General features: G+C 39.7%; 5 protein-coding genes and 1 non-coding gene across 10 annotated transcripts in view; 4 read left to right on the top strand and 2 right to left on the bottom strand.

Moving 5' to 3' along the window:
- Positions 1-223: 223 nt before the first annotated feature.
- On the top strand, positions 224-5,200 carry LOC117984097 (glucose dehydrogenase [FAD, quinone]-like). Its single transcript, XM_034970747.2, has 4 exons — positions 224-612; positions 1,717-1,874; positions 2,942-3,056; positions 3,863-5,200. The coding sequence occupies exons 1-4, from the start codon at positions 352-354 to the stop codon at positions 5,198-5,200; spliced, it is 1,872 nt and encodes a 623-aa protein (XP_034826638.1). The 5' UTR covers positions 224-351.
- Positions 5,201-10,534: 5,334 nt separating this feature from the next.
- LOC117984096 (glucose dehydrogenase [FAD, quinone]-like) lies at positions 10,535-15,689 on the top strand. The gene is made up of 4 exons (XM_034970746.2): positions 10,535-10,792; positions 12,381-12,538; positions 13,293-13,407; positions 14,349-15,689. Exons 1-4 carry the CDS (start codon positions 10,535-10,537, stop codon positions 15,687-15,689), a joined length of 1,872 nt encoding a protein of 623 aa, XP_034826637.2.
- A 1,419-nt stretch (positions 15,690-17,108) lies between these two features.
- LOC117984095 (glucose dehydrogenase [FAD, quinone]-like) lies at positions 17,109-22,357 on the top strand. Its single transcript, XM_069499975.1, has 5 exons — positions 17,109-17,188; positions 17,807-18,070; positions 19,519-19,676; positions 19,772-19,886; positions 20,798-22,357. The coding sequence occupies exons 2-5, from the start codon at positions 17,813-17,815 to the stop codon at positions 22,136-22,138; spliced, it is 1,872 nt and encodes a 623-aa protein (XP_069356076.1). The 5' UTR covers positions 17,109-17,188; positions 17,807-17,812; the 3' UTR covers positions 22,139-22,357.
- A 2-nt stretch (positions 22,358-22,359) lies between these two features.
- Positions 22,360-24,491, bottom strand: Gadd45 (Growth arrest and DNA damage-inducible 45). Its single transcript, XM_034970090.2, has 3 exons — positions 24,166-24,491; positions 23,405-23,621; positions 22,360-22,960 (listed from the first exon to the last, which is right to left on the bottom strand). The coding sequence occupies exons 1-3, from the start codon at positions 24,225-24,227 to the stop codon at positions 22,742-22,744; spliced, it is 498 nt and encodes a 165-aa protein (XP_034825981.1). The 5' UTR covers positions 24,228-24,491; the 3' UTR covers positions 22,360-22,741.
- TRNAD-GUC (transfer RNA aspartic acid (anticodon GUC)) lies at positions 23,669-23,740 on the bottom strand. Its single transcript has one exon. It is a non-coding gene; the product is annotated as a tRNA-Asp (tRNA).
- Positions 24,481-26,462, top strand: part of LOC117983520 (electron transfer flavoprotein beta subunit lysine methyltransferase-like) — a 46,017-nt gene continuing 44,035 nt past the window's right edge. For 2 of the 5 annotated variants that reach the window (XM_069500012.1, XM_069500011.1), the window contains exon 1: positions 24,482-24,854. Coding sequence is in view for 1 of the 5 variants with exons in the window: in XM_069500015.1 (XP_069356116.1) it covers positions 24,588-24,730 (143 nt within the window). In the remaining 4 variants the exon portion in view is untranslated. Of the gene's footprint in view, positions 24,855-26,462 lie in introns of all 5 variants that reach the window. The other 3 variants (XM_069500015.1, XM_069500013.1, XM_034970088.2) reach the window with 3 other exon arrangements.

Raw genomic sequence — 26,462 nt, 5'->3', positions numbered from 1 at the left:
ATGCGGGTACCTCAAGGCCAAATTTTTAACTGTCTGATAAAATAATATAACACGTATGCAGACCTGCCCCCAATTGTGTAAGAATAACGATTTCATCGTTATCGTAATCGTAAACAAATTCTGCCCTTTGATTGGCTGTGAAAAAATGTAAACAGCGAATCAACCAATCAAAGGGCAGAATTTGTTGACGATTTCGATAACGATGAATAGGTACGTTTTTCTTCACTTAAAGATTCAAATGATCGTGATGCATCTTCAATCTTAAAATCTAGAATTTAATATTTTGTAAGAATGTAAACTAGGTACTTATAATTATATTGAAATTACTGCTTTAGGTAGATATAGTTCAACATGATTTGGCAACCCCTAAACCTCTCCACTGCGTGTCCGCCTTCTACACCAATTACAGCATGCTCAGATTTTGGTCTCACGTACTTGAGTCTATTGGTCCAGTTATATGGTGGTTCCGTTGACAAGAGGAAGCAGGATATGTGCAACAGAGAAACCAAACCGAAAGCGAGGGATGGGAAGGAGTATGATTTCATAGTAGTGGGCGCGGGAGCGGCGGGCTGCGTCGTTGCTAACAGACTCACTGAGAACTACAAGTGGAAGGTAATGACAACAAACCTGAAGCGAGGTATGGCAAGGAGTATGACGTCATAGTAGTGGGCGCGGGAGCGGCGGGCTGCGTCGTTGCTAACAGACTCACTGAGAACTACAAGTGGAAGGTAATGACAACAAACCTGAAGCGAGGTATGGCAAGGAGTATGACGTCATAGTAGTGGGCGCGGGAGCGGCGGGCTGCGTCGTTGCTAACAGACTCATTGAGAACTACAAGTGGAAGGTAATGACAACAAACCTGAAGCGAGGTATGGCAAGGAGTATGACGTCATAGTAGTGGGCGCGGGAGCGACGGGCTGCGTCGTTGCTAACAGACTCACTGAGAACTACAAGTGGAAGGTAACGACAACAAACCTGAAGCGAGAGATGGGAAGGAGTATGACGTCATAGTAGTGGGCGCGGGAGCGGCGGGCTGCGTCGTTGCTAACAGACTCACTAAGAACTACAAGTGGAAGGTAATGACAACAAACCTGAAGCTAGGGATGGGAAGGAGTAGGACTTCATAGTTGTGGGCGCGGGAGCGGCGAGCTGCGTCGTTGCTAACAGACTGATTGAGAACTACAAGTGGAAGGTAATATCAACAATTCGTACAGTTCACACAAGTACAGTGGCTGACAGAACTACATTACATGCGCAAGTGCACTTTTTTCAGAAAACCTCACAAAAGAAAGGGAGGCTGATGGGCACCATTCCTAAAAGGAGACGGGCATGCATGAGGCATCCATGAGAATTTTCCTTGGAGGAAGGAAATTAAAGTTAAATAGGCTGAAATTTAAAAAAAAAAATTGGCGAGACCAACACCTAAATACATACAATTACATCCCGTTTTAGAAAACGGATTTGGAAGGAAAAGAGAGGTAAGATGGATCTTACCTCACTTTTCTTCTTTCCTTTCAAGACTTCCTTCGTAGGCCGTTGGATACTTTTAGCTGTATCCTTAACATAAGCTGAGATAAAACCTTTTCATTGAAATGACACATTCTATCAGTATGTGTTAGGTAGCAGTTAAGTTTAAGTGTTATTTTTCTGTAGGTACATTGTGTCCCTTCTATTGGTGAAATGAATAAACGGTATTATTTTCATTAAAATCCTCAGGTGCTGTTGTTAGAGGCCGGTCCGGAAGAGCCCGACATTACGCGAGTCCCTGGGTTGAGCTCCACTCTGCCGGGATCTAACATAGACTGGCAGTACACCACGGAACCCAACGGGAAGAGCTGCCTCGCGTTCCCAGGAGGAAGGTGTGCGTGGCCTCGGTATGTATACATCCTTCACCATAATAACTTGTCAAAAATTATGTTTCAGCAGAAAAGACTAAAAAGCATGCCAAAAAGCGTCGAACTTGGATGGAATACGTAGAAGAAGCTGGAAAAGGCAGATGAAGGACCGCGATAGATGGGAGATGATTGTGGAGGAGGCTAGGACCCACAAGAGTGGATAGGCACCTTCTAGGAAAACGCATTCCATAGCCCACATCATCACTTCCCATCAGGTGTGATCGTGGTCAAGCGTGCGTCTATAATGAATTTAAAAAAATTGAAACTTTTTTATAGACTTTGTGGATTGTTGTGACACTTAGTGTGTATTTATGACGACTTATATAAACTAAGGACTATGTAACTACTAGGACTTACAGGCTAACTCAACATGCTTAATCTAAAACTTCTAAGTAGTAAAACTTAAACTAAGACATTCCTTGCATAAATCTAAATATATAAAAGGAAAAGGTGACTGACTGACTGACTGATCAACGCACAGCTCCAACTACTGGACGGATCGGCCTGAAATTTGGCATGCAGATAGCTATTACGACGTAGGCATCCGCTAAGAAAGGATTTTTGAAAATTCAACCCCTAAGGGGGTGAAATAGGGGTTTGAAATTTGTGTAGTCCACGCGGACGAAGTCGCGAGCATAAGCTAGTCTATAATAATTCAATTAATTACTCAATGAGCTAAAAGTACAATTATACTTCATGCTTTGTTTGCGAAGGAACCACTCCATTACAAGCAGCAACACCAATGCGCGGCGCCGCCAATCCCGCACTGTTGAAGTCGTATCGGTATACGTTAGGTTAAATGTGTGCGTTTGACAGCGCTTGCTCGCGACTGATTGGTCCGACATGCACGCAATGACCATGTAAACGACGTTACCACAAGTAAAGTTCACTAGCCTTCGTGAATTGCAAGAACTTTAATAACCTACGCTTCCCTGGAGACCGTATAGAATTCAACGACGCAACGTGCTGTCTAAGACACGGAGGTATTATTGACATTGAGAAATTTACAAATAATAGAAAGGTTCCGTAAAAATAATATATTTCAGGGGCAAAACAATGGGTGGTTCAAGCGCTATCAATTCGATGGGATACATCAGGGGCAACAGAGTGGACTACGATCTGTGGGCCCGTTTGGGCAACAGAGGGTGGAGCTATAAAGACGTAAGTAGGTACATATTCTGTGCAAGACAACTCCTGAAAATATCTTGCATTTTTTTTGTATTGCAGTGCATATTGCTATATTTTTGTCGCAGGCATTTTCACAATAAGACGTTAAAATTATACCTATTGGCAGTGGCGTGCACAGGGTTTGAAGCCAGTGTAGGCATTAGTTAGGTAGTAACCTGTTTACTGGCAGGTCTTAATGAAAAATATGCATTGAGCTTACAACTGGGGTAAGCAGTGCATTTATGCCTCTATGACCTGCACGCTACTGCCTATTGGCATTAACTACTAGCCATATTTTATCAAATCAAACTTATTTTGCTAAATTGTAGACAACCACTGCCGCTGTTCTATAAAATAAGGACCGTTTACAATTTACTGCCAGAGATAAAATTGTGCAAAGCTTACAACAATTTTTATCCTTTTAAAAATTTGAGTAGGTACCTAACTCTTTTTCGAATAAAGAAAAGAATCATGCAATTAATACTAGATAATGCCCGCGACTTCGTCCGCGTGCATTTAGGTTTTTAAAAAATCCCGTGGGAACTTTTCGGGATAAAAAGTAACCTATTTCCTTCCCCGGGATAAACTAAATATGTACCTACCAAATTTCTTCAAAATCTGTTAATCGGTTAGCAGACAAACAGACAGACACACTTTCACATTTATAATATTAGTATGGAAGTATGGATTATACAAAGAAGGAAATAATATACCTACTCTGCATAATTGAAAGCCTCTTCCGTTTTTGAATCATTCAAAGTGCGTCGAAACTATTCACATTTGAACAATTTTTTCCTCAGGTGCTGCCATTCTTCATAAAATCTGAAACGAATATGAATAAATACGTTGTCGATAGTAAGTACCACGGAGCGAAAGGAGAGCTTTATGTGTCCTGGTATCCTTACGTAGACGATCCCTCAGAGATGATGGTCCAAGCTTATATTGAAGGAGGAATGCCTTTCCTCGATTTCAATGGTGCTGAACAGTTGGGAGCCATGCAAATACAAGCATTCTCACTTGATGGCGAACGTGTATCTACCAATGTCGCTTTTATACAACCTATCCGATATAAAAGACCCAATCTCGTTATTGAAACCAAATCAGAAGCTACAAAAATACTTATGGATGATCTTCAAAATGCTAATGGAATTATCTACACCAAAGATGGTAAGACATATACAGCGTATGCTAAAAAAGAAGTAATTATTTGCGCTGGAGCGATTAACTCGCCAAAATTATTAATGTTATCAGGAATAGGCCCAAAAGAACACTTAGAAAGCTTAAATATCCCTGTAGTAGAAGATTTAGCAGTTGGAGAGAATTTGCATGATCATGTTACTTTTAATGCCATAGTAATCGCTTTACCAAATAAAACTTCGACAGCAATAACTCAACAAGAGGTATTGAGAGCTGTGAAGAGATTTGCTGAAATGAAAATTAAAAAAGGTCCGCTGGCGAGTAACGGGCCAGTGATGTCCTGCTCATTTTTGAAAACTGAACCATACTTGATCGCACTTGACATACAATACCAAGCTAACCACTTGCCAAACTGGAGAGAGTTTCTTCTGGATCCAGTAACAGCAGCAAATGTCGCAATCATGCCGACTCCATACTATGACGCTTTTATACCGAGAGCTATGAATGTAGTGCCAAAAAGTAGAGGCAAACTGCTGTTGAATAAAACTGATCCATACGGCCCTCCGTTATTGTACGCTAATTACTTAGGTGATGATAGGGATTTTACACCTCTGATGAAGGCCATTCGATTTTTGTTATCTCTGGAAAACACAGCAGCCTTTCGATCGCGGGGAGCATATTTCGTTCGGGACAAAATGCCACATTGTAAACAATATGACTGGGGTACAGATGAATACTTCGTATGCCTAATCAGACATTATACTTCTACCACACATCATCAAGTTGGAACGTGTAAGATGGGTCCGGCTTGGGATAAGAAGGCAGTAGTGGACAGCGAGCTGCGAGTGTACGGGGTGAAGCGGCTGAGAGTGATCGACGCGTCGATAATGCCTGTTGTCATACGCGGGAACACGGAAGCCCCTACTGTTATGATCGCAGAAAAAGGCATAGATTCAGTCATAAAATATTGGCAAAATCGTACTAATAACTACTGTTTCTAATTTTGTTAATATTTAAAACTGAATTTAAAGTTAAAATGGAATAATAATGAAATAAAAAATATACATATTTAATAATCTAATCTAATGTACCTAATATTACTTATATTGTATGCTGCTCCGGCGAACTTCGTCGATTCTTGTTCAGGATTTTTTTAAATTTTTCTCTCCGGAAGAACCATCCCTGTACTTCAAGGAATATTATGAAAAAAGAATTAGCAAAATCGGTTCAGCTGTTCTCGAGATTTGCGATCAGCAACACATTCAGCGATTCATTTTTACTTATATATAGTAAAATACATAACTAATTCAATTTTATCTAAAAAGTTAGGGCTGGCAGTTACCTCGGTCAGCATATTAGTCTGGCCATTCAACGAGGTAACGCTGCCAGCGTTCTGGGCACCCTGCCTCGTTGCGGTGGTTTACATGATATTTTCGATCTGTAATTTTTACGTTGAATTGTAATTTGATCTAAAAAGTTTGTTAAAGTAATGTGAATCCATAGAGCTGTGTGAATCCTATCGCATGTTTTTGGAAATAAAGGCTATTTTTAAATAATAATTGTAAAGTGTTTACAATCATTTAAAGAATTTTTAATAAATTCCGCGGGAATTTTTTAATTTACAGAATTAATTTTGCCCATTGCTACTGCTATTTATTGAAATGAAAATAATACTTAAATGTCAAGACTGTATTTTATTTACATAATATCTACGCCCTTTTATACTGTATGCCTATTATAGAGGCTAACTGTTCCCACTATGTTCATAGGAACTCTTTGATTTTCCGGAATAAAAAGTAGCATATTCCCGTCCCCGGGATGTAAGCTAAGCCTAAATATATACCAAACTGTTGGGCCGTGAAAAGCTAGCAGACAGACAGACAAACACACTTGCACATTTACAATATTAGTATGGATGGATATGGATGTACAGAAATCTTTTACTTCCAGTTTTATTATGGGGATAGATAGATAATAACAATCAAAGGTCCCAACGCTGATTTACAGTGGCTGCCTTGTATTCTCAAAAGTAATGGGCAAAGGATATTATGTACGGGATACTGCCTCCCGCATGGTCTACGATTACCGCCCGCCCATGAACATTTGCAGCACCAGAGGAACCGCTAATGCGTTGCCGGCCTTTCAGGAATTTGTTGGTCCGCCCCTTGTGTCTATGTAGATTATATAATTATTTATATTAGCGCTAATCCTATTCACCTAATAATTCTTAAATTTAATAAACCTACTCACGATTATAATATGTTACATACTTACGTGATTCTCCGCGTTATACCTACTGTAGATTATTTCTTTAAGTAATTAGTTAATAGGTACCTTCGTTGCAGCTAGGCACCGAGGACAAACCTCTGTGGTTTTTTCGGTGTTTTTAGTTTAAGCTTTATTTGTATGTATTTTGATTTGATAATTTAAAAAAAAAAAAAAAAACCCATTTTGTAATCTAATGGGAACACTGCCGAAGGGAGTTGATTCCAAAGTTTGCATCTGCGTGGAAAGAAGGATCTGGCACGACAGACGGTCGAACTGCAGACTGAGGGTGCCAACGGAAAGCCTCCGCTGTCCGTAAGTCCGTCCGTCTGTCTGTCAGCGGGCTGTACTCGCTGTCTCGTGATTCAAATTGTACTTGTGAAAGTTTACTTGAATAAAGAATTTTTTCATTCATTCATTCGACCGTACCTAATAGGTAGAGAGTTGAAATATTCACATTTGCCGCTATAACAGCAAAATATAATATCAATTTCAAAATGGCCACCATGAAAATTTTAAAGAATCGAAAGTGTTGTTCCTTGTACGATGGTAGGTACGGAATACTTCGTGTGCGACTCCGACTCGCACTTGACAGATTTTTTATTTTACATAAAAATACGAGCTGTTGCAGCAATATAAGTTAGTACGCATAGTTCCTCCAAGGAACAATGAAAATATTCTGAACCATTATATTATCATATATAAAAGGAAAAGGTGACTGACTGACTGACTGACTGACTGACTGACTGATCTAACTGGACGGATCGGGCTGAAATTTGGTATGCAGATAGCTATTATGATGTAGGCATCCGCTAAGAATAGATTTTTGAAAATTCAACACCTAAGGGGGTGAAATAGGGGTTTGAAATTTATGTTGTCCACGCGGACGAAGTCGCGGGCATAAGCTAGTATCATATATGCGCGTGATCATGAAGTAGGTCATTTTTCGAAGGTTGCCCAGCGCAATAAGCCTCTTGAAAAAGGTTTATATGTTGCAGGATGATTTTCTTAGGTACATAACATCAAAACCCAGTTCAAAACTAAAATTGATAGCTTATCATATTATTGTGAAGAATAAATTTCAACTAACTACTCGTTAATTTAAACATAACGGATAAATAACGCACTAACCTACCTACTCGATGAACCTACAAGTAAATGTAATAGATAAAAACTTATTTAATCAATAAAACTAGCTTTTCCCCACACCTTCGCTCTACTAGCTGAATTTATTTTCCTATTAACTAATATAAACTAGCTGTTCTACAACTCAAGTGACAAAACTGCAACTCGAAACATTTATTCCAAATATTAATGATTTTTTTAAATCTTTTTTATCTTAAAAATTAATAAATGGAGGGTGGTCATGGGGCCGTCAAAGTGGATAAATGTGTCTCTGTTAGTTTTAGACTATTTTTGGGTTCCGTACCAAAAAAGAACCCTATAAGATTTAAAATTGAAAAATTGAAGAAAACTCCGTCACCTGTCTGTCTGTGTGTCTGTCTGTCCGTCTGTCCATCTGTCTGTCTTGACTGTCAAGAAACCCTATAGGGTACTTCCCGTTGACCTAAAATCATGAAAGGTAGGTCTTATAGCAGAAGTAAGGGGAAAAATATGAAAAACCGTGACAAATTCACGGTTTTTAGATGGACATCACGAAAAAAAGTGTGTTCATGAACAATAAAATTAATTAGTATTTTCAACTTTTAAAGTAAGATTACCATACCAAGTGGGGTATCATATTATATGAAAGGGCTTTTACCTGCAAATTCAAAAACAGATTTTTATTTATTTTTATGCATAATATCTATAGTTTCTGATTTATCGTGAAAAAAAGTTTTTGGAAAAAGTACTATTTAATAAATAATCTATCTTCTATCTATCTAAATATATAAAAGAATAAGGTGACTGACTGACTGACTGACTGATCTATCAACGCACAGCTCAAACTACTGGACGGATTGAGCTGAAATTTGGCATGCAGATAGCTATTATGACGTAGGCATCCGATAAGAAAGGATTTTTGAAAATTCAACCCCTGAGGGGGTGAAATAGGGGTTTGAAATTTTTTGAGATATATAAAAGAATAAGGTGACTGACTGACTGACTGACTGATCTATCAACGCACAGCTCAAACTACTGGACGGATTGAGCTGAAATTTGGCATGCAGATAGCTATTATGACGTAGGCATCCGATAAGAAAGGATTTTTGAAAATTCAACCCCTGAGGGGGTGAAATAGGGGTTTGAAATTTTTTGAGATACATAAAAGAATAAGGTGACTGACTGACTGACTGACTGATCTATCAACGCACAGCTCAAACTACTGGACGGATTGAGCTGAAATTTGGCATGCTGATAGCTATTATGACGTAGGCATCCGATAAGAAAGGATTTTTGAAAATTCAACCCCTGAGGGGGTGAAATAGGGGTTTGAAATTTTTTGAGATATATAAAAGAATAAGGTGACTGACTGACTGACTGACTGATCTATCAACGCACAGCTCAAACTACTGGACGGATTGAGCTGAAATTTGGCATGCAGATAGCTATTATGATGTAGGCATTCGATAAGAAAGGGTTTTTGAAAATTCAACCCCTGAGGGGGTGAAATAGGGGTTTGAAATTTTTTGAGTCCACGCGGACAAAGTCGCTAGCATAAGCTAGTAACCACTAAAGTTTTGAGCAACTGGCACGGCCATGGAACTTTCTGAGTTCTGACTCGCATTTGACCAGACATTTTTCATCTATTGGTGTACCGTGTAAGTGATTATTAGTAAATGAAATTTAAAAAAAATAGACGCTACGGAAACACACGCAAACTTAACTGTTATATGCATTTTATATGTAAATGTGTATTAACACCATTTCATTTAATTATCATTTCCTTGCTTATAAGTTGGAAAACGTCACATAGTGCTGCGTATTGTTCACGGATGGGTTCATCGTACGAAAAAGAAAGTATCGATATACGTTACAGAGGCCCAATAATACTTGCCTTGAACCATTTCCAGATCTAAGTGCAGATTGGAAGCTTCAGGTCAGTAAAACTTTCATCATCGTCGTCATGATCAACCCTCATTATTTAATACTAGCTTCTGCCCGCGGCTTCGCCCGCGTGGGGGGGGGGGGAATTTCTCATAGTCGTTTCTTAGCTGACACCTAACCTCAAGAAAAAACCTACTTTCCAAATTTCAAGTCAATTATAATATCAATAATTAAAACTTTCCCATAAAAACTTACATCCCCTATTTTACCACCCTTATGGGCGAATTTTCCTAAAATCCTGAAACACGTATTTCTTCATTTGTAATCGAAAACCCAAATACCAATTTTCATGCAAAAAACTTGAAAAATGACCGACTTTCATACAAACTTCCATCCCCCATTTAACCCACTTTGGGGTGGAATTTCGAAAAATCCTTTCTTAGTGGATACCTACTTTTCACAAAGAATAGACCCTCCAAATTTCATGTCTTTAGGACCAGCGGTTTAGGCTGTGCGTTGATATCTATGTCAGTCAGTCAGGACTTTGAATTTTATATATTTAGATTTTGTAGGGGTATAATCATCACGATGATGAACCGATCAACGGCCCACTTCACAGCACGGGTATCCTCTCAGAGTGAGAGGGGTTTAAGCCATAGTCTGCAACGCTAGCGCAGTGTGGATTGCCTAACTTCACAGACCTTTGAGAACATTATAGAGATGTCTAGATATGCAGGTTTCCTAACGATGTTTTCCTTCACCATTAAAGCAAGTGATATTTAATTGCTTAAAACGCACATAACTCCGAATAGAAGGCCGACGTCTTAACCATTAGGCTATCATCGCTTAGGAATATAATCTTCTATAATATAAAAATGAATCACTAAATATTGGTCATCGCAAATCTCGAGAACAGCTGAACCGATTTCGCTAATTCTTTTTTTATAATATTCCTTGAAGTACGAGGATGGTTCTTACGGAGAGAAAAATTTAAAACATTTGAATCGACTGTTAGGCAGAACGAAGTTCGCCAGGGCAGCTAGTATTATTATAAAACGAAATTGGCTGCTTCTCAGGTCATCATGCAGGTCTGGCAGCCCATGAACCTCTCCGCCGAGTGTCCGCCACAGATTCCAGGATGCTCTGATTTTGCTCTAGTATACATCAATCTATTAGTGCAGTTATATGGTGGTTCCGTGGATCAGAAGAAGCAGGAGAAGTGCGACAGAGAAACCAAACCTAAAGCGAGGGATGGGAAAGAGTATGACTTCATAGTAGTGGGCGCGGGAGCGGCGGGCTGCGTCGTTGCTAACAGACTCACTGAGAACTACAAGTGGAAGGTAATGACAACAAACCTAAAGCTAGAGATGGGAAGGAGTATGACGTCATAGTAGTGGGCGCGGGAGCGGCGGGCTGCGTCGTTGCTACCAGACTCACTGAGAACTACAAGTGGAAGGTAACGACAACAAACCTGAAGCGAGAGATGGAAAGGAGAATGACGTCATAGTAGTAGGCGCAGGAGCGGTGGGCTGCGTCGTTGCTAACAAACTCACTGAGAACTACAAGTGGAAGGTAACGACAACAAACCTGAGGCGAGAGATGGGAAGGAGTATGACGTCATAGTAGTGGGCGTGGGAGCGGCGGGCTGCGTCGTTGCTAACAGACTCACTGAGAACTACAAGTGGAAGAGAACGACAACAAACCTGAAGCGAGAGATGGGAAGGAGTATGACGTCATAGTAGTGGGCGCGGGAGCGGTGGGCTGCGTCGTTGCTAACAGACTCACTGAGAACTACAAGTTGAAGGTAATGACAACAAACCTGAAGCGAGAGATGGGAAGGAGTATGACGTCATAGTAGTGGGCGCGGGAGCGGTGGGCTGCGTCGTTGCTAACAGACTCACTGAGAACTACAAGTTGAAGGTAATGACAACAAACCTAAAGCGAGAGATGGGAAGGAGTATGACGTCATAGTAGTGGGCGCGGGAGCGGTGGGCTGCGTCGTTGCTAACAGACTCACTGAGAACTACAAGTGGAAGGGAACGACAACAAACCTGAAGCGAGAGATGGGAAGGAGTATGACGTCATAGTAGTGGGCGCGGGAGCGGCGGGCTGCGTCGTTGCTAACAGACTCACTGAGAACTACAAGTTGAAGGTAATGACAACAAACCTGAAGCGAGAGATGGGAAGGAGTATGACGTCATAGTTGTGGGTGCGCGAGCGGCGGGCTGCGTCGTTGCTAACAGACTCACTGAGAACTACAAGTGGAAGGTAATGACAACAAACCTAAAGCTAGAGATGGGAAGGAGTATGACGTCATAGTAGTGGGCGCGGGAGCGGCGGGCTGCGTCGTTGCTACCAGACTCACTGAGAACTACAAGTGGAAGGTAACGACAACAAACCTGAAGCGAGAGATGGAAAGGAGAATGACGTCATAGTAGTAGGCGCAGGAGCGGTGGGCTGCGTCGTTGCTAACAAACTCACTGAGAACTACAAGTGGAAGGTAACGACAACAAACCTGAGGCGAGAGATGGGAAGGAGTATGACGTCATAGTAGTGGGCGTGGGAGCGGCGGGCTGCGTCGTTGCTAACAGACTCACTGAGAACTACAAGTGGAAGAGAACGACAACAAACCTGAAGCGAGAGATGGGAAGGAGTATGACGTCATAGTAGTGGGCGCGGGAGCGGCGGGCTGCGTCGTTGCTAACAGACTCACTGAGAACTACAAGGGGAAGGTAACGACAACGACTAACAAAATCAATCTATACACGCAGGCCTGTCTGACAAATCTATATTCTACATGCACAAGTGCCCCTAGTTTGTAAGAAAGAGAAACTCACAAAAGAGAGTCCTTAAAAATCAGATATGTACCTATTGTTTATCATGGTGGTTCAATGAAGATAATTTTTTTTATTCTATTAATATCGTCAGGTGCTGTTATTAGAAGCAGGTCCCGAGGAGCCCGACATCACGCGAGTGCCAGGCCTGGTCGGCTCTCTGACGAACTCCAACATATACTGGCAGTACAGCACGGAGCCCAACGGGAAGAGCTGCCTAGCATTTCCTGGAGGAAGATGCTTGTGGCCTCGGTAAACCCCATCACTACCCATATTATAAATGCGACAGTGTGTGTGTGTGTTCTTGGGTTTGGTGGTTTGTCATTCTATCATGCAGCAACGGAGCAGCGGATTGCCGTGATTTTTGCGTGGTTCATCATCATCATCATCATCTGCCTGTAGACGACCACTGTTGGACATAGGCCTTCCCTAAAGAGCGCCACCATACCCGGTCCTCAGCCTTCCTCATCCAGCCACTTCCCGCCAGCCTCTTTATATCGTCGGTCCATTGTGCTGGAGGGCGTCCCACACTATGCTTGCTTAAACGCGGTCTCCACTCAAGGACTTTCCGGCTCCAACGGCCATCGCCTCTACGACAGGCATGACCTGCCCACTGCCACTTCAGCTTGCTAATAGTTTGGGCTATGTCAGTGACCTTGGTTCTCCTGCGGATCTCCTCATTTCGGATCCTATCCCTCAAGGAAACTCGTGGTTTGCGTGGTTATAGCAGTGTAACCAGAACGCTAGTAAAAACGAAGACAGGTTGATGATTACATGATTAAGTACTAATAACATTCCACAAAAAAACGTGACAAATATAATTTTAAAAAATCCCTTTTTTTTAAAGTTCGTAATGTATTGCAAATAAAACTTCTGACTGACGCTAGAGGTCAACGAACGTTGCGTCATAGCACTAGGTGCCGCTGGGTCAATGCCGTGTCGTAGGCGGGGCATTTGCACGCTGTACATTGCGGGTATGAAATCACTACAACTTTTTTAATTTTAGCGGCAAAACAATGGGTGGTTCGAGCTCTATCAATGGATTGGGGTACATCAGGGGCAACCGAGTGGACTACGACTTGTGGGCTCGTTTAGGTAACAGAGGGTGGAGCTATGAAGAAGTAAGTATCTTTCTGCCTTATCAAACCTGTATTATCCGCCATTTAGGTATCTAATCAGCAACTATACTCGAACGTACGAAAGTACGAATACTTACTCTCGCTGAGTGACGGCCGGATGTACCTAAATGCTTGATAAGATCCATTTTCACAATTTATAGGTATCAGTACCCATATTATAAATGTGAAAGTGTGTTTGTTTGTTGGTTTATTGGTTTGTTAGTTTGCTGGTTTGTTGGTTTATTAGTTTCTTGGTTTGTCCTTCAATCACGTTTCACGTCGCAACAGAGCAACGGATCGACGTGATTTTTTTATATGGGTATATGACCTGGAGAGTGACATTGGCTACTTTTTATGCCAGAAAATCAAAGAGTTCCTATGGAATTATTAAAAACCTAATTCCACGCAGATGAAGTCGCGAGCATCAGCTAGTAACTTATAATACCACAAAAATGAAGATGTTTTTGGCAATATTTTTGTATTCGCCTACATTGATACCAATCAGTTTTTAGGGTTTAATGATTGATTGATTCTTAGCAGTCCCCCGACGCGACACGGTACAAGCACGACTTAGAGAGCCAATACTTACTTTTTTTTCTTTTTAGAGGCTTTTGTGTTGGAGGTTTTTTTGAAGTCTGAAATTGTGACATAATGACAGGGTCTACCATAACAGTCTCATTATGCCTATCCCACAACTAAGCAAAAATATATGTGCATTGCATTGCATTGTTTTTTTCAGAGGCTTTTTCACATTTTGTGGGAAGCTAAATGACATTCAATAATACTTAAATATTATCGAAGCTTTGCATTCAGTGAATATTAAGCTTCTTCTTTTACGATTAAGTACCTATAGTGTTAAGTACTTCATCGTAACCAAATACTTAGTAAGTATGTATTACAATTACATCGAAAATATCCACATTTCAACATGGTTTTCTACACAGGTGCTGCCATTCTTCGTGAAATCTGAAAGAAATTTGAATAAATACGCAGTCGATAGTGATTACCACGGGGCGAAAGGAGAACAGTATGTGTCCTGGTTGCGTTACGTAGACAATGCCTCAAACATGATGGTTGAAGCCTATATTGAAAGAGGAATACCTTTCCTTGACTACAATGGAGCTGAGCAGTCCGGCACCATGCAAATGCAATCATTTACACTCGATGGCGAACGTGTATCTACCAATGTCGCTTTTATACAACCTATCCGATATAAAAGGCCTAATCTCGTTGTTAAAACAAACGCAGAAGTCATAAAAATACTTATAGATGATCTTAAAAATGCTAATGGAATAGTTTATCTCAAAGGTGGCAAGAAGTACACAGCGTACGCGAAAAAAGAGGTTATCATTTGCGGTGGAACGATTAACTCGCCAAAATTATTAATGTTATCAGGGATAGGGCCGAAAGAACATTTAGAAAGTTTAAATATTTCTGTAGTAGAAGATTTAGCAGTTGGAGAGAATTTGCATGATCATGTTTCTGTTGATGGCATAGTAGTCGCTTTACCAAATGAAATGGTGACAGCAGTAAGTCAACAAGAGACATTGAGAGTCGTCAAGGAATACGCTGAAATGAAAATCAAAAGAGGGCCACTGTCGGGTTTCGGTCCAGTATTCTCGTCATCATTTTTGAAAACCGAGCCACATTTAATCGCGCCTGATATACAATATCAAACGAGCCCTGTACCAAACTTGAGAGAATTACTTAGAGATCCAGTAGTAGCACCAATTCAGTCTGTATTTACACCGATTCAATTCTATGAAGCTATGATACCAAGGCCTATGAATTTAGTGCCCAAAAGTAGAGGCAAAATGCTGTTGAATAAAACTAATCCATACGGCTCTCCATTATTATATGCTAATTACTTAGGTGATGACAGGGACTTCATACCTCTGATGAAAGGCATCCGATTTTTATTATCTCTGGAAAACACAGCAGCTTTTCGATCGCGGGGAGCATATATAGTTCGGGAGAAAATGCCACATTGTAAACAATATGACTGGGGTACAGATGAATACTTCGTATGCCTAATCAGACATTATACTTCTACCACACATCATCAGGTTGGAACGTGTAAGATGGGTCCGGCTTGGGATAAGAAGGCAGTAGTAGACAGCGAGCTGCGAGTGTACGGGGTGAAGCGGCTGAGAGTGATCGACGCGTCGATAATGCCTGTTGTCATACGCGGGAACACGGAAGCTCCAACTATTATGATCGGGGAAAGGGGCGTAGATTTTGTTATGAAATATTGGCAACATTTTACTAATGATTACTGTTTCTAATTTTAATAAAATTTAATTTGAGTGTGTGGTATATATTTTTAAGATTTTGTATTTTCAGATGGAAGAAGAATTGTAAAAAGTACTTAATAAAAAATAAAATAAAAATATGATGTTGTAATCCCTGTTGATTATAATAATTAATAACGCTGTAAGACTGATTGCATTTTTTTTATGTTTAGGTACTTTATCTTATTACCCTCATATACTCCACCTCTATCCTCTACTTTCTAGGGTAGGACCGATAAGATGACGTGGAAAAGTTCAGAAAATTTCCAGTATAATGTATTGGATTTCATCGTTTTAATTTTTTTAATAAACTCTAATTATTTTTCTTAAATAAAAGTAGCCAAAGTTACTTCCTTATAACATCAGATATCTGCCAGCACAAGATTCGTCAACATCGGTCCAGCCGTTTCGGAGATTTGCCGGAACAAACAGACAGACAGACATAAATATTTTAAAATTTGTTTTTCTGGTATAAGTACCGTTAGTACCTACTTATATAATATTTTCAAAGTTTCATTTGCATTTTTTTATTGTGACATAGGCTTGCGCTTGTCAACAATCTTGCCTAATAAAGAGCAATGATTAGGTCTAGGTCGGAGCGCGCCTGCTTAGAAGATGCCTATTCACTCTTGCCTTGAAGGTATTCAAGTTATACTTGGCAAGAAAGACGGACGCCGGAAGGGCATTTAGCAAAAAGCTGTTGGTTTGAAATTACAAATAGACACTTCAAATTTGTTTATTTGTATAGATATATTGGATTTATTAATTGTTACTAATGGTCCAAGATCTCAGCGGCGCCAGACGTTACTTATTTTCTGAGAAATAAAATATTTTAGATAGAGTAGTGTTAGTGTGTGTCTGTGTAATGTACGCATATTTGCTAGCTTGTACTAACGTGGACGCCCAATTTAAAGATATCAGTTTCTAAAAGCACGTAAAATCATTACTCACTTTCTTAAAGTCTGAGTGCTGATTTTTATGTATATTTCCTGAGTGTCATAATATAAAAAATACGAATCACACTATAAATAAAATTAAATATATTATTTTTAGAGAGCTTGAAAGCGTCTCGCAAATTACCGCTGACGGAAAGGGTCTGTAGAATTGAATATTAAATGTTAACAATATTATGTAAAACTTACATAATAACCAGTCATGTTTCTACATAGGTACCTTTAGCGGCTGATATCTATGAATTGACTGTAGGCAAGCCAATGCCAATTCAAAGTACAGATGCGCGTAACTAAGACTGCTTTGTATCACACATTTTGTTTCTCAGAAAATAAGTAGGTAAGGTCCTGGGATCTTGGAATTATGAATCGCTAGTGCTACTACATGACAGCCAGCGCCCCTTGTACGCATCTGTGTAATTGAATCACACTTACCTTATCTGATAAACGTCAGATTATCGGCCGAGGTGAGGAATAAAGTGGCAACGTAGTACAAGAGGTCTGCAGTCGTTTTTATATCTAACTGCAGTTTGGAAGCTTCAGGTCAGTTAAATCTTCACTTACTGAATCTAAATATATTTTTATATATCTACTTAGCCATATAAAAATGGAGTGCTTAGCTTATGTCCACGTGAACTACAAATAATTCCAACCCTTATTTTAGCACCAATAGGGGTTGAATTTTCAAAAATCCTTTCTAAACGGATGTCTACGTGATAATAGCCTATCTGGATCCCAAATTTCAGCCGGATCAGTTTAGTAGTATGCTACTGTGAGTTGATAGATCAGTTAGTCAGTAACCTTTTCTAAATAATGTGTATAAAATCATTTTTAAAGATTCCCGTCCGTTCTTGTTTTTGTCTGTCTGCACATAGATTTTTGCTTGAACCAAGCATGTTATCCTTTTACAATTTTTGCTTAATGCTTGAATCAAGCATTTACGTGCATGACCGTGCATTCGGACAATGTTCGCGAAATGAGAAAAGTGCCTCTTACTGGCTCAAGCTGTTTGACGGGCGTATCAAACTGCTTGAGAAAGCAAAATAAAACTACGTGTTTACCATCAAGTCGCTCGACCGTCTCGGAAGCCCTAATAGATACCTAATATCTACTTATATTTGGTCGAAATATTTACATAGATTATTATTTTGCTGATTTTAGGTCAAAATGCAGGTCTGGCAGCCCCAAAACATCTCCGCAATATGTCCACCACAGATTTCAGGATGTTCCGATTTTGCTGTAGTATATCTCAGTCTATTAGTACAGTTATATGGTGGTTCCGTAGATCAGAAGAAGCACGAGATGTGCGATAGAGAAACCAAACCTGAAGCGTGGGATGGGAAGGAGTATGACTTCATAGTAGTAGGCGCGGGAGCGGCGGGCTGCGTCGTTGCTAACAGACTCACTGAGAACTATAAGTGGAAGGTAATGACAACAAACCTGAAGCGTGGGATGGGAAGGAGTATGACTTCATAGTAGTGGGCGCGGGAGCGGCAGGCTGCGTCGTTGCTAACAGACTCACTGAGAACTATAAGTGGAAGGTAATGACAACAAACCTGAAGCGTGGGATGGGAAGGAGTATGACTTCATAGTAGTGGGCGCGGGAGCGGCAGGCTGCGTCGTTGCTAACAGACTCACTGAGAACTATAAGTGGAAGGTAATAACAACAAACCTGAAGCGAGGGATGGGAAGGAGTATTGACGTCATAGTAGTGGCCGCGGGAGCGGTGGGCTGCGTCGTTGCTAACAGTCTCACCGAGTGAGTGAGTGACAAGTGGAAGGTTTTTTTGAAAGAAGGAAATTTTGTGAGCGTCAACCATTTTAAGTCACAAACAAATAAAAATTAGTAGATAATAATAAGCCTTATTCGAGTGATATGCTGCTATCTAGATAGCGAATTCATCCTATCTCTGATAATGTCTCCGATAATCTCCGCGATCTGACATGAGAGACATCGGATATGGAGACGGACCAACCTTCGGTACAAAATATCAGCTGCAACCTCTCGTACGGGTCCGTGCAAAGCATTTTAGTCGATGATTTGCAAATGTAAATTCACTACTACCTACTCAGTGTAAAAATTGCTTCTTATTCGCGAGTTTTTGGCCTAACAAAAAATTGCTGTTTAACCATATCCACCTGTCCGGATTTAGCACCATGCGATTTCTGGCTCTTCCCAAAAGTAAAAATCGTGTTGAAGGGAAATCGGTTTGACATCATTCCTGACATTGAAAGAGCAGCTGAAGTCTCTTGGGAAAGAAGCTTTCCAGAAACGCTTCCAATCAAAGTTCGTGTGCATTGTTATTCAAGGAGAGTATTTTGAAGAGATCTAAGCTTGTTAGTGTTAGTTTATCTTCTTAATATATAAAAGGAAAAGGTGACTGACTGACTGACTGACTGACTGATCTATCAACGCACAGCTCAAACTACTGGACGGATTGAGCTGAAATTTGGCATGCTGATAGCTATTATGACGTAGGCATCCGATAAGAAAGGATTTTTGAAAATTCAACCCCTGAGGGGGTGAAATAGGGGTTTGAAATTTTTTGAGATATATAAAAGAATAAGGTGACTGACTGACTGACTGATCTATCAACGCACAGCTCAAACTACTGGACGGATCGGGCTGAAATTTGGCATGCAGATAGCTATTATGACTTGGGCGGACTAAGAAAGGATTTTTGAAAATTCAACCTCTAGGGGTGAAATAGGGGTTTGAAATTTGTGTTGTCCACGCGGATGAAGTTACGAGCATAAGCTAATTCATAATGAAATCTTTCACGTTATTTCTTGATCACACCTGGCATATTATCGTACACCTCAAATTTAAGTACATGAAAGCAAATAAATAAATGAAATGAAATATATCAACAGGTGCTGCTGTTAGAGGCAGGTCCAGAAGAGCCTGACATAACGCGAGTCCCTAGCTTGATCTCCGCTGTTTCGGGGTCCAACATAGACTGGCAGTACACCACGGAGCCCAACGGGAAGAGCTGCCTCGCATTACCAGGAGGAAGATGCACATGGCCCAGGTATGTTTACCATTCCTAATCTATACTAAACCTGACTACGCACAAGCCTACAAAACTGAATTACATAAGTTAAAAATATGTTTTTTCTGCTTCAGAGGCAAAACAATGGGTGGTTCAACCTCTACCAATGGGTTCGGGTACATCAGAGGCAACCGAGAGGACTACGACTCTTGGGCACGTTTGGGCAATAAAGGGTGGAGCTATGAAGATGTGAGTATCATTCCCCCCAACCTTACCCCTGACCAAATCTAAACTAGCCCGTCATTATACCTAACTTGCCAAGCACTTGTAAAAGTTCACTCGAATTCTATTCTATTCTATTCCTAGTATTACACTTGACAAGGTCAAGCAGCAGTTCACGCCGCACAAACTGGTTACCTTATATCAGGTTCAGGTCATTTCGTGCATGGAGTGGGTTGGGTACTGTTCTACTCTATCTCTACGATGGCTCTAGTAAGGACCAACTAGCAGCTTTAGACGCCGTCGATCGTCAAGTTCGGAGACTTATAGACGAAGGTTCAGGTCTTGATCCCGCCCGCTGCTACTAAACTTTTTTTTTTTTGGATTTTTTTACATAATTTTATTAACTAAAATTACTTCCGCTGCACATTCTGAGGTCGCTGCATGTCGCGGGCGAACGTGCTCTTGGGCGGTGTGCGGATACGCCTGTCCTTCTTAGACCTGTTGCGCACCACTTTGCTGTGGATTGCACATGACACACAGTAGTGCAACTTTGCGTACAGTTTAGGGAGCTGGAATGAGGCATATACGGAGGCTTCGTTGATATCTCTCACAGCGGCGGCCTCAACAATGTTTCTGATCACGAACTTTTTGATTGCCTTGTCTTTCGGTACGCAACGCGCGCAATTTGTGCATCTCACGGCCTTCACGTGACCATGGCCGTGCTTGGCTCGTCCTCCGTTACGGCGTTTGCGAGTAATTTTCTAACCTCCGATACTAACACTAACACTAACCCGCTGAGAAAAAATGAATTTAACTTTACTGTAGTGCTAATTGCTATGTTTTTGTCACAGGTGTTTTCACATCTTATGGGCAGCTGAGTGTAAAGCCGATTGAATCTTCTTTGCATCTAATATATCCACATTCCAACTTGTTCACAGGTGCTGCCATTCTTCATGAAATCTGAAACGAACATGAATAAATACGCTGTCGATAGTGATTACCACGGGGCAAAAGGAGAACAGTATGTGTCTTGGTTGCCTTACGTAGACGATGCCTCAAACATGATGATGGAGGCTTACACTGAAGGAGGAATACCTTTGCTTGATTACAATGGAGCTGAACAGTTGGGGGCCATGCAAATGCAAGCATTCGCACTTGAAGGGGAAAGAGTATCTACCAATGTCGCTTTTATACAACCTATCCGACATAAAAGACCAAATCTCTTTATCGAAACTAATTCAGAAGCTATAAAAATACTTATAGATGATCATAAAAATGCTAATGGAATCGTTTATCTCAAAGATGCCAAGAAGTACACAGCGTATGCCAAAAAAGAGGTAATAATTAGCGGTGGAACAATTAACTCGCCGAAGTTATTAATGTTATCAGGAATAGGTCCAAAGGAACATTTAAAAAGTTTAAATATTCCAGTAGTAAAAGATTTAGCAGTTGGAGAGAATTTGCATGATCATCTTTCTTTTGATGGCTTGGCAGTCGCTTTATCGAATGAAACGGTGACAGCAGTAAGTCAACAAGAGATATTGAGGGCCGTCAAGGAACTCGCTGAAATGAAAATCAAAAGAGGGCCACTGTCAGCTTTAGGCCCAGTATTGTCGTCATCGTTTTTGAAAACCAAACCGTATTTGATCGCACCTGATATACAATATCAAGTAGTCCCTTTACCAAACTTGAGAGAATATCTTAGAGACCCATTAGCAGCAGCAGTTCAGTATGTATTTACGCCAATGTCATACTATGACGCTGTGATGCCAAGAGCTATGAATTTAGTGCCAAAAAGTAGAGGCAAACTGCTGTTGAATAAAACTAATCCATACGGTCCTCCTTTATTACACGTTAATTACTTAGGTGATGACAGCGACTTAATACCTCTGATGAAGGGTGTGCGATTTTTGTTATCTCTGGAAAACACAGAAGCTTTTCAATCGCGGGGAGCATATTTCGTTCGAGAGAAAATGCCACATTGTAAAGAATACGACTGGGGTACAGATGAATACTTCGTATGCCTAATCAGACATTATACTTCTACTACACATCATCAGGTTGGAACGTGTAAGATGGGTCCGGCTTGGGATAAGAAGGCAGTAGTAGACAGCGAGCTGCGAGTGTACGGGGTGAAGCGGCTTAGAGTGATCGACGCGTCGATAATGCCTGTTGTCATACGCGGGAACACGGAAGCTCCAGCTATTATGATCGGGGAAAGGGGCGTAGATTTTGTTATTAAATATTGGCAAAATCTTACTAAGGATTACTGTTTCTAATTTTAATAAAGTTTATATTTGAGTGCTTGAATTGTTTTAAGAATTTTGAATTTTGCAATGGAAGTTCGTAGGACTTGTAACAAGTACTCAATACCTTCTTTAAAAGCAAAATCTTATTGAAAATTAAGTACTGTTATTGATTTATGTAGAAACTACTAGACAATTTAGATGTACCTACTATTGCAGTAAATATTTATTTCTATAAAATAAAACAGTTTCATTTTATTGTAGCTCTTTTATTGGATTTAAGAAAAATGGAAAATTCTATTCATATTTTAAGTTTATCTTATAAATCAACTCATCGTCTAACATCTTTTAAAAAGTACAAAAGTACACAAGCCAAATATTGGCAAACAACAATTTGAACGCTTACAACAGTAAAAACCTCCTACGCAGCTTCTATACAATACAAATGCATGTCGCATCTTATAATATAACTTCTAGTGTTATGGAAATTACAAAAACAAGTACACAACAAGTCCAAGGGACACAAGTTTAAACCATACACTAGATGGCGTTGAACGCCAAAGTAAGAATGCAAATGGCCGAAACGGTGCGACCGATTAGATTATTTTTTGTTCCAAAATTGTCAGTGTTCATTATTCACTTTTCTGGCAGCTTGATGACTGGCATCTGAGCGTAGTCCCAATTGTTTTCGCAGTGCTCAATCAAGTCTTTCTCGGACTCCGAGAGGACGGACGGGTCGATCTCTTGGCTGTCGCTGAAGGGGTTGGTGTAAGGGTAGTGGACGAGGATGCAGCTAAAATCCATACGTGTTTCGCTGAAGCCGAGCATCTTCTTCAATTTCTGATCTGAATCCACCTGTGAAAGAAGAAGATAATCATAAATTACATGTCATTATACATATCCCAGTTTTGGCAAGGAGCGCATAGCAATAACAATTAATTAAACCTATTTTAATGTATAAAACGGGTACATACCACGATTAATCTCCCGTCCCGTCGTGACTACGACCCGTGCAATTGGGTTAAAATATCGACAAATAAAAACAAAAATTAATCGTGGTATGTACCCGTTTTATACATAAAATATGTCGTTAAACCACGAAATAAGCTTAAAATCATTAATTGAACCTAATTCAGAAATTGGTCCTTTGAAATATTTTAACAGATTATGATTTCTTTAAATGTCATGTTATTCAGCACAGTAACTAAAACATATTATAACCTTTAATTAAATTCAACAAAGACAGAAATGGGCTAATCTTGCGTAAATGACTGTATTTAATTTGATTGTGATATTTACCTTAATAACGTAAATGTCGTTCTCGGCGCAAAAAGCTTGTAGTAAGACTTCTTGCATGTGCGTGGCGCTGTCGCCAGGCGGGGCTGCTGCGGTCAAGCAGAATAGGGCTCCGTTAGTGTTCTTCGACAGATACTGAATGGCTGGCAGGAGACCGATCGTTACTCGCTTCTCCACACAGGCTCTCCCTAGTACCGTCTTGATGCAATTGCTGATTGGGCTGTGAAAAAATAATGAAAAATTAGTCAAATAAATTTTTAAAAAATTCTCCCCGGCGGGGAATCGAACCCCGGTCTCCCGCGTGACAGGCGGGGATACTTACCACTATACTACCGAGGATGACGATCGTGGTGTTAAAATTATCGCAAACATTGTGAAACTTAACATAATGGTAATTGATGATAAACATTTGTTAGAATCTGATTCGAAAATTTGGTTTTGCCTAATGTGTTTCAACTTGATAATTATTGACTCCAACTGTTATTGTCCAAAGGTTTTGATCTTCAATGGATTCTCAAAAAAACATTAATCCTTTTTATTAATGTTTTTTTATATTTTAGAGAATGAGTTTTATTCCAGCTAATGTAATTAAAATTTTATGTCTATCATCAATTAGAAAACGTAAGTTCCAATTAGATTTTACAGCTTTTCATGTTATAATTAAAGTGATTTGTGATTTCAGACTTTCTATCAGCCGATTTCTCTTTATTGCGCAACTCAACAATATTCTACTTATTACAACAAATAATGTAATCGGTCCTTACCTTTTAGCCGCAACACCACTGAAAGACTCCATCTTCACAGGAACCACTAATTCGTCGTACATCTTGCTGGTCAGGTTTATACTTTTCAAATTTTCACAAATTTTTGGAAACTCCAACCCTTGGGCACGAATTTTCACTTTAACTTCACACAGTTCTACAATCACTCGTTATCAGCACTGTAGTATTGTCAATATCGATGTAATTATCAGCAATCAGAATTATTGCAACTGCAATCGAAACTATGTCACAACAATTTGTAAAGTTCACAAATTCAACTGGCGTAGTGTCACTTAGTTAGCTTGGAACAGAATGGTGAGCATATGACGCTGTTCACGTATTTATAGTGGAGCTGACGCACGCGCGAGATTTTCGATGTGTGCGTGGCGCCCGGTTAGTATTGAAAGAGATTCCTCGAAATTCACATGTGGCGAATCAATGTGTTAGTGGATTTCTGTGTAGTAAATTTTGGTGTGTGCGTGGAATATTCAGTGTACAAACGTAACAAGTGGCATTTCACCATACTATCACCGGTGAAGTCCAGTGGTCTCAAGTCTCAACTTGCTCGGTATTATGTCCATTATATCTTTGAGCTTCCCTTCCCCTCTCGGTGCTCAGTACGGAGGGCATCACAGGGGAGTCCACGCGAACAAAGATTCTGTGAACGTTAAGGTTATCGAGCGCTTGCATGTGTGAGTGCGTTTTATCCGTCGTCGAGTCGGAATTCCCGCGTCTATTTCGATAGGGAAAGGATTGTTGTTGGTTTTTTTTATTTCCAAACTGGGGTATTTTGACGGATGCTGCAGTTGCGTTTAGTGCGTAGTTGAATTTAATGAAACCTTGGCTTCCATACCTAAAACAATAGCAATTATTTATCATTTCGATAAATTGTTGCTAACTTTTAAAATATTTATCTATACCTATTAAGAATCTGAGGATATGAGATGTTTGATGGTTTTGTTTCTTGTTTGTTGTTGTTTTATATTCCTCCTACATCAATGGTTTGTTTAGTATTTCATTCTTTCATAATTGCAACTTACCAATACAGTCAAAAAGTAAATGGCGCCATGACTACATGATAAATAAAATACTTACTACCTATACCTACATTCGGAAAAGTGGGTATTTTACAGGAGCTATAACCATATTATAGTTTAAATACATAGGTATTAGGTAATAGATTTTTGAGAAAATGTTATACTATTAATTCAATGGGATAGGTGTCAATTATCTAGCGTATTTTGATAGGTTGCAGTAGGTTTGCAGATTGATTATAATATTTTTGTCAAGAATTTGAAAAAGCATAAGTATGTAATAGGGTATTATCGAGTTAAAGGTAATTAATTAAGTAATTAACAGCGTAGCGAAACCAATAATTAATCTATGTAATTAGCTAAGTGGGTTTTTGTTGATAAAATGCTGTTGTTGCCTGCGGCGAGGTCATGGTCAAACCGGTTGTGTAATAAAACTCGATGCAATTCACTCATGATAATATGAAATAATAGGATAAGCTGAACTTTTACCTAAAGTAATTTAGTGAGTGTTCATAATATCATGTTTTGGCAAATTTTAATGAATGGAATAACATGGCAGACTAAAAATAGGAGCCTTGAATACTTATTAATTAATATCAGTGTCAAAAAAGTTGATAGTTATTTAAGTTTTTTATTAAAAACGTTGAAAGGAGACGTTGACTGACTGACTGATCTATCAACGCACAGCTCAAACTACTGGACGGATCGGGCTGAAATTTGGCATGCAGATAGCTATTATGACGTAGATAGGTGTCCGCTAGGAAGGGATTTTTGAAAGTTCAATCCCTAAGGGGGTGAAATAGGAGTTTGAAATTTGTGTATTCCACGCGGACGAGGTCGCGAGCATAAGCTAGTTTTAAATAAAACTTATTCTAATATTTATATGGACATGAAAACTTTTGTTTATTATTTTCTGATACAAGTTCTATATCGATGATATAGGTAAGTACCTAATTAATTTTGTTCATAAACTCTAAATCTAAAAAAAACAACATTAAATTAAAACTAAAATAAATTAAATCTTGTTCTATTTTCTAGAGTTTGCTCTATGAAGGATCCAAATCTGATTTACCTGTGTCGTATTTTGTGGTAAGGCACGATTCCGGTAAATTACTAAATTAATTAACTACAGTAAATGTAGTTAACGAATGTACTAAACAAAACAAGTTTCCGGGTAAATCCAAAACAATATTAAAGGCAATACAGATATCAGTAATTGTCTTACACAAAATATTATTATGTTAATTTAATACATAGTTGTTTTGA

This window comes from Maniola hyperantus, chromosome 7, assembly GCF_902806685.2.
Source record: "Maniola hyperantus chromosome 7, iAphHyp1.2, whole genome shotgun sequence".
NCBI lineage: Eukaryota > Metazoa > Arthropoda > Insecta > Lepidoptera > Nymphalidae > Maniola > Maniola hyperantus.
The sequence above is the reverse complement of the archived record's forward strand: the minus strand, read 5'-3'. Positions and strand labels throughout refer to the sequence as shown.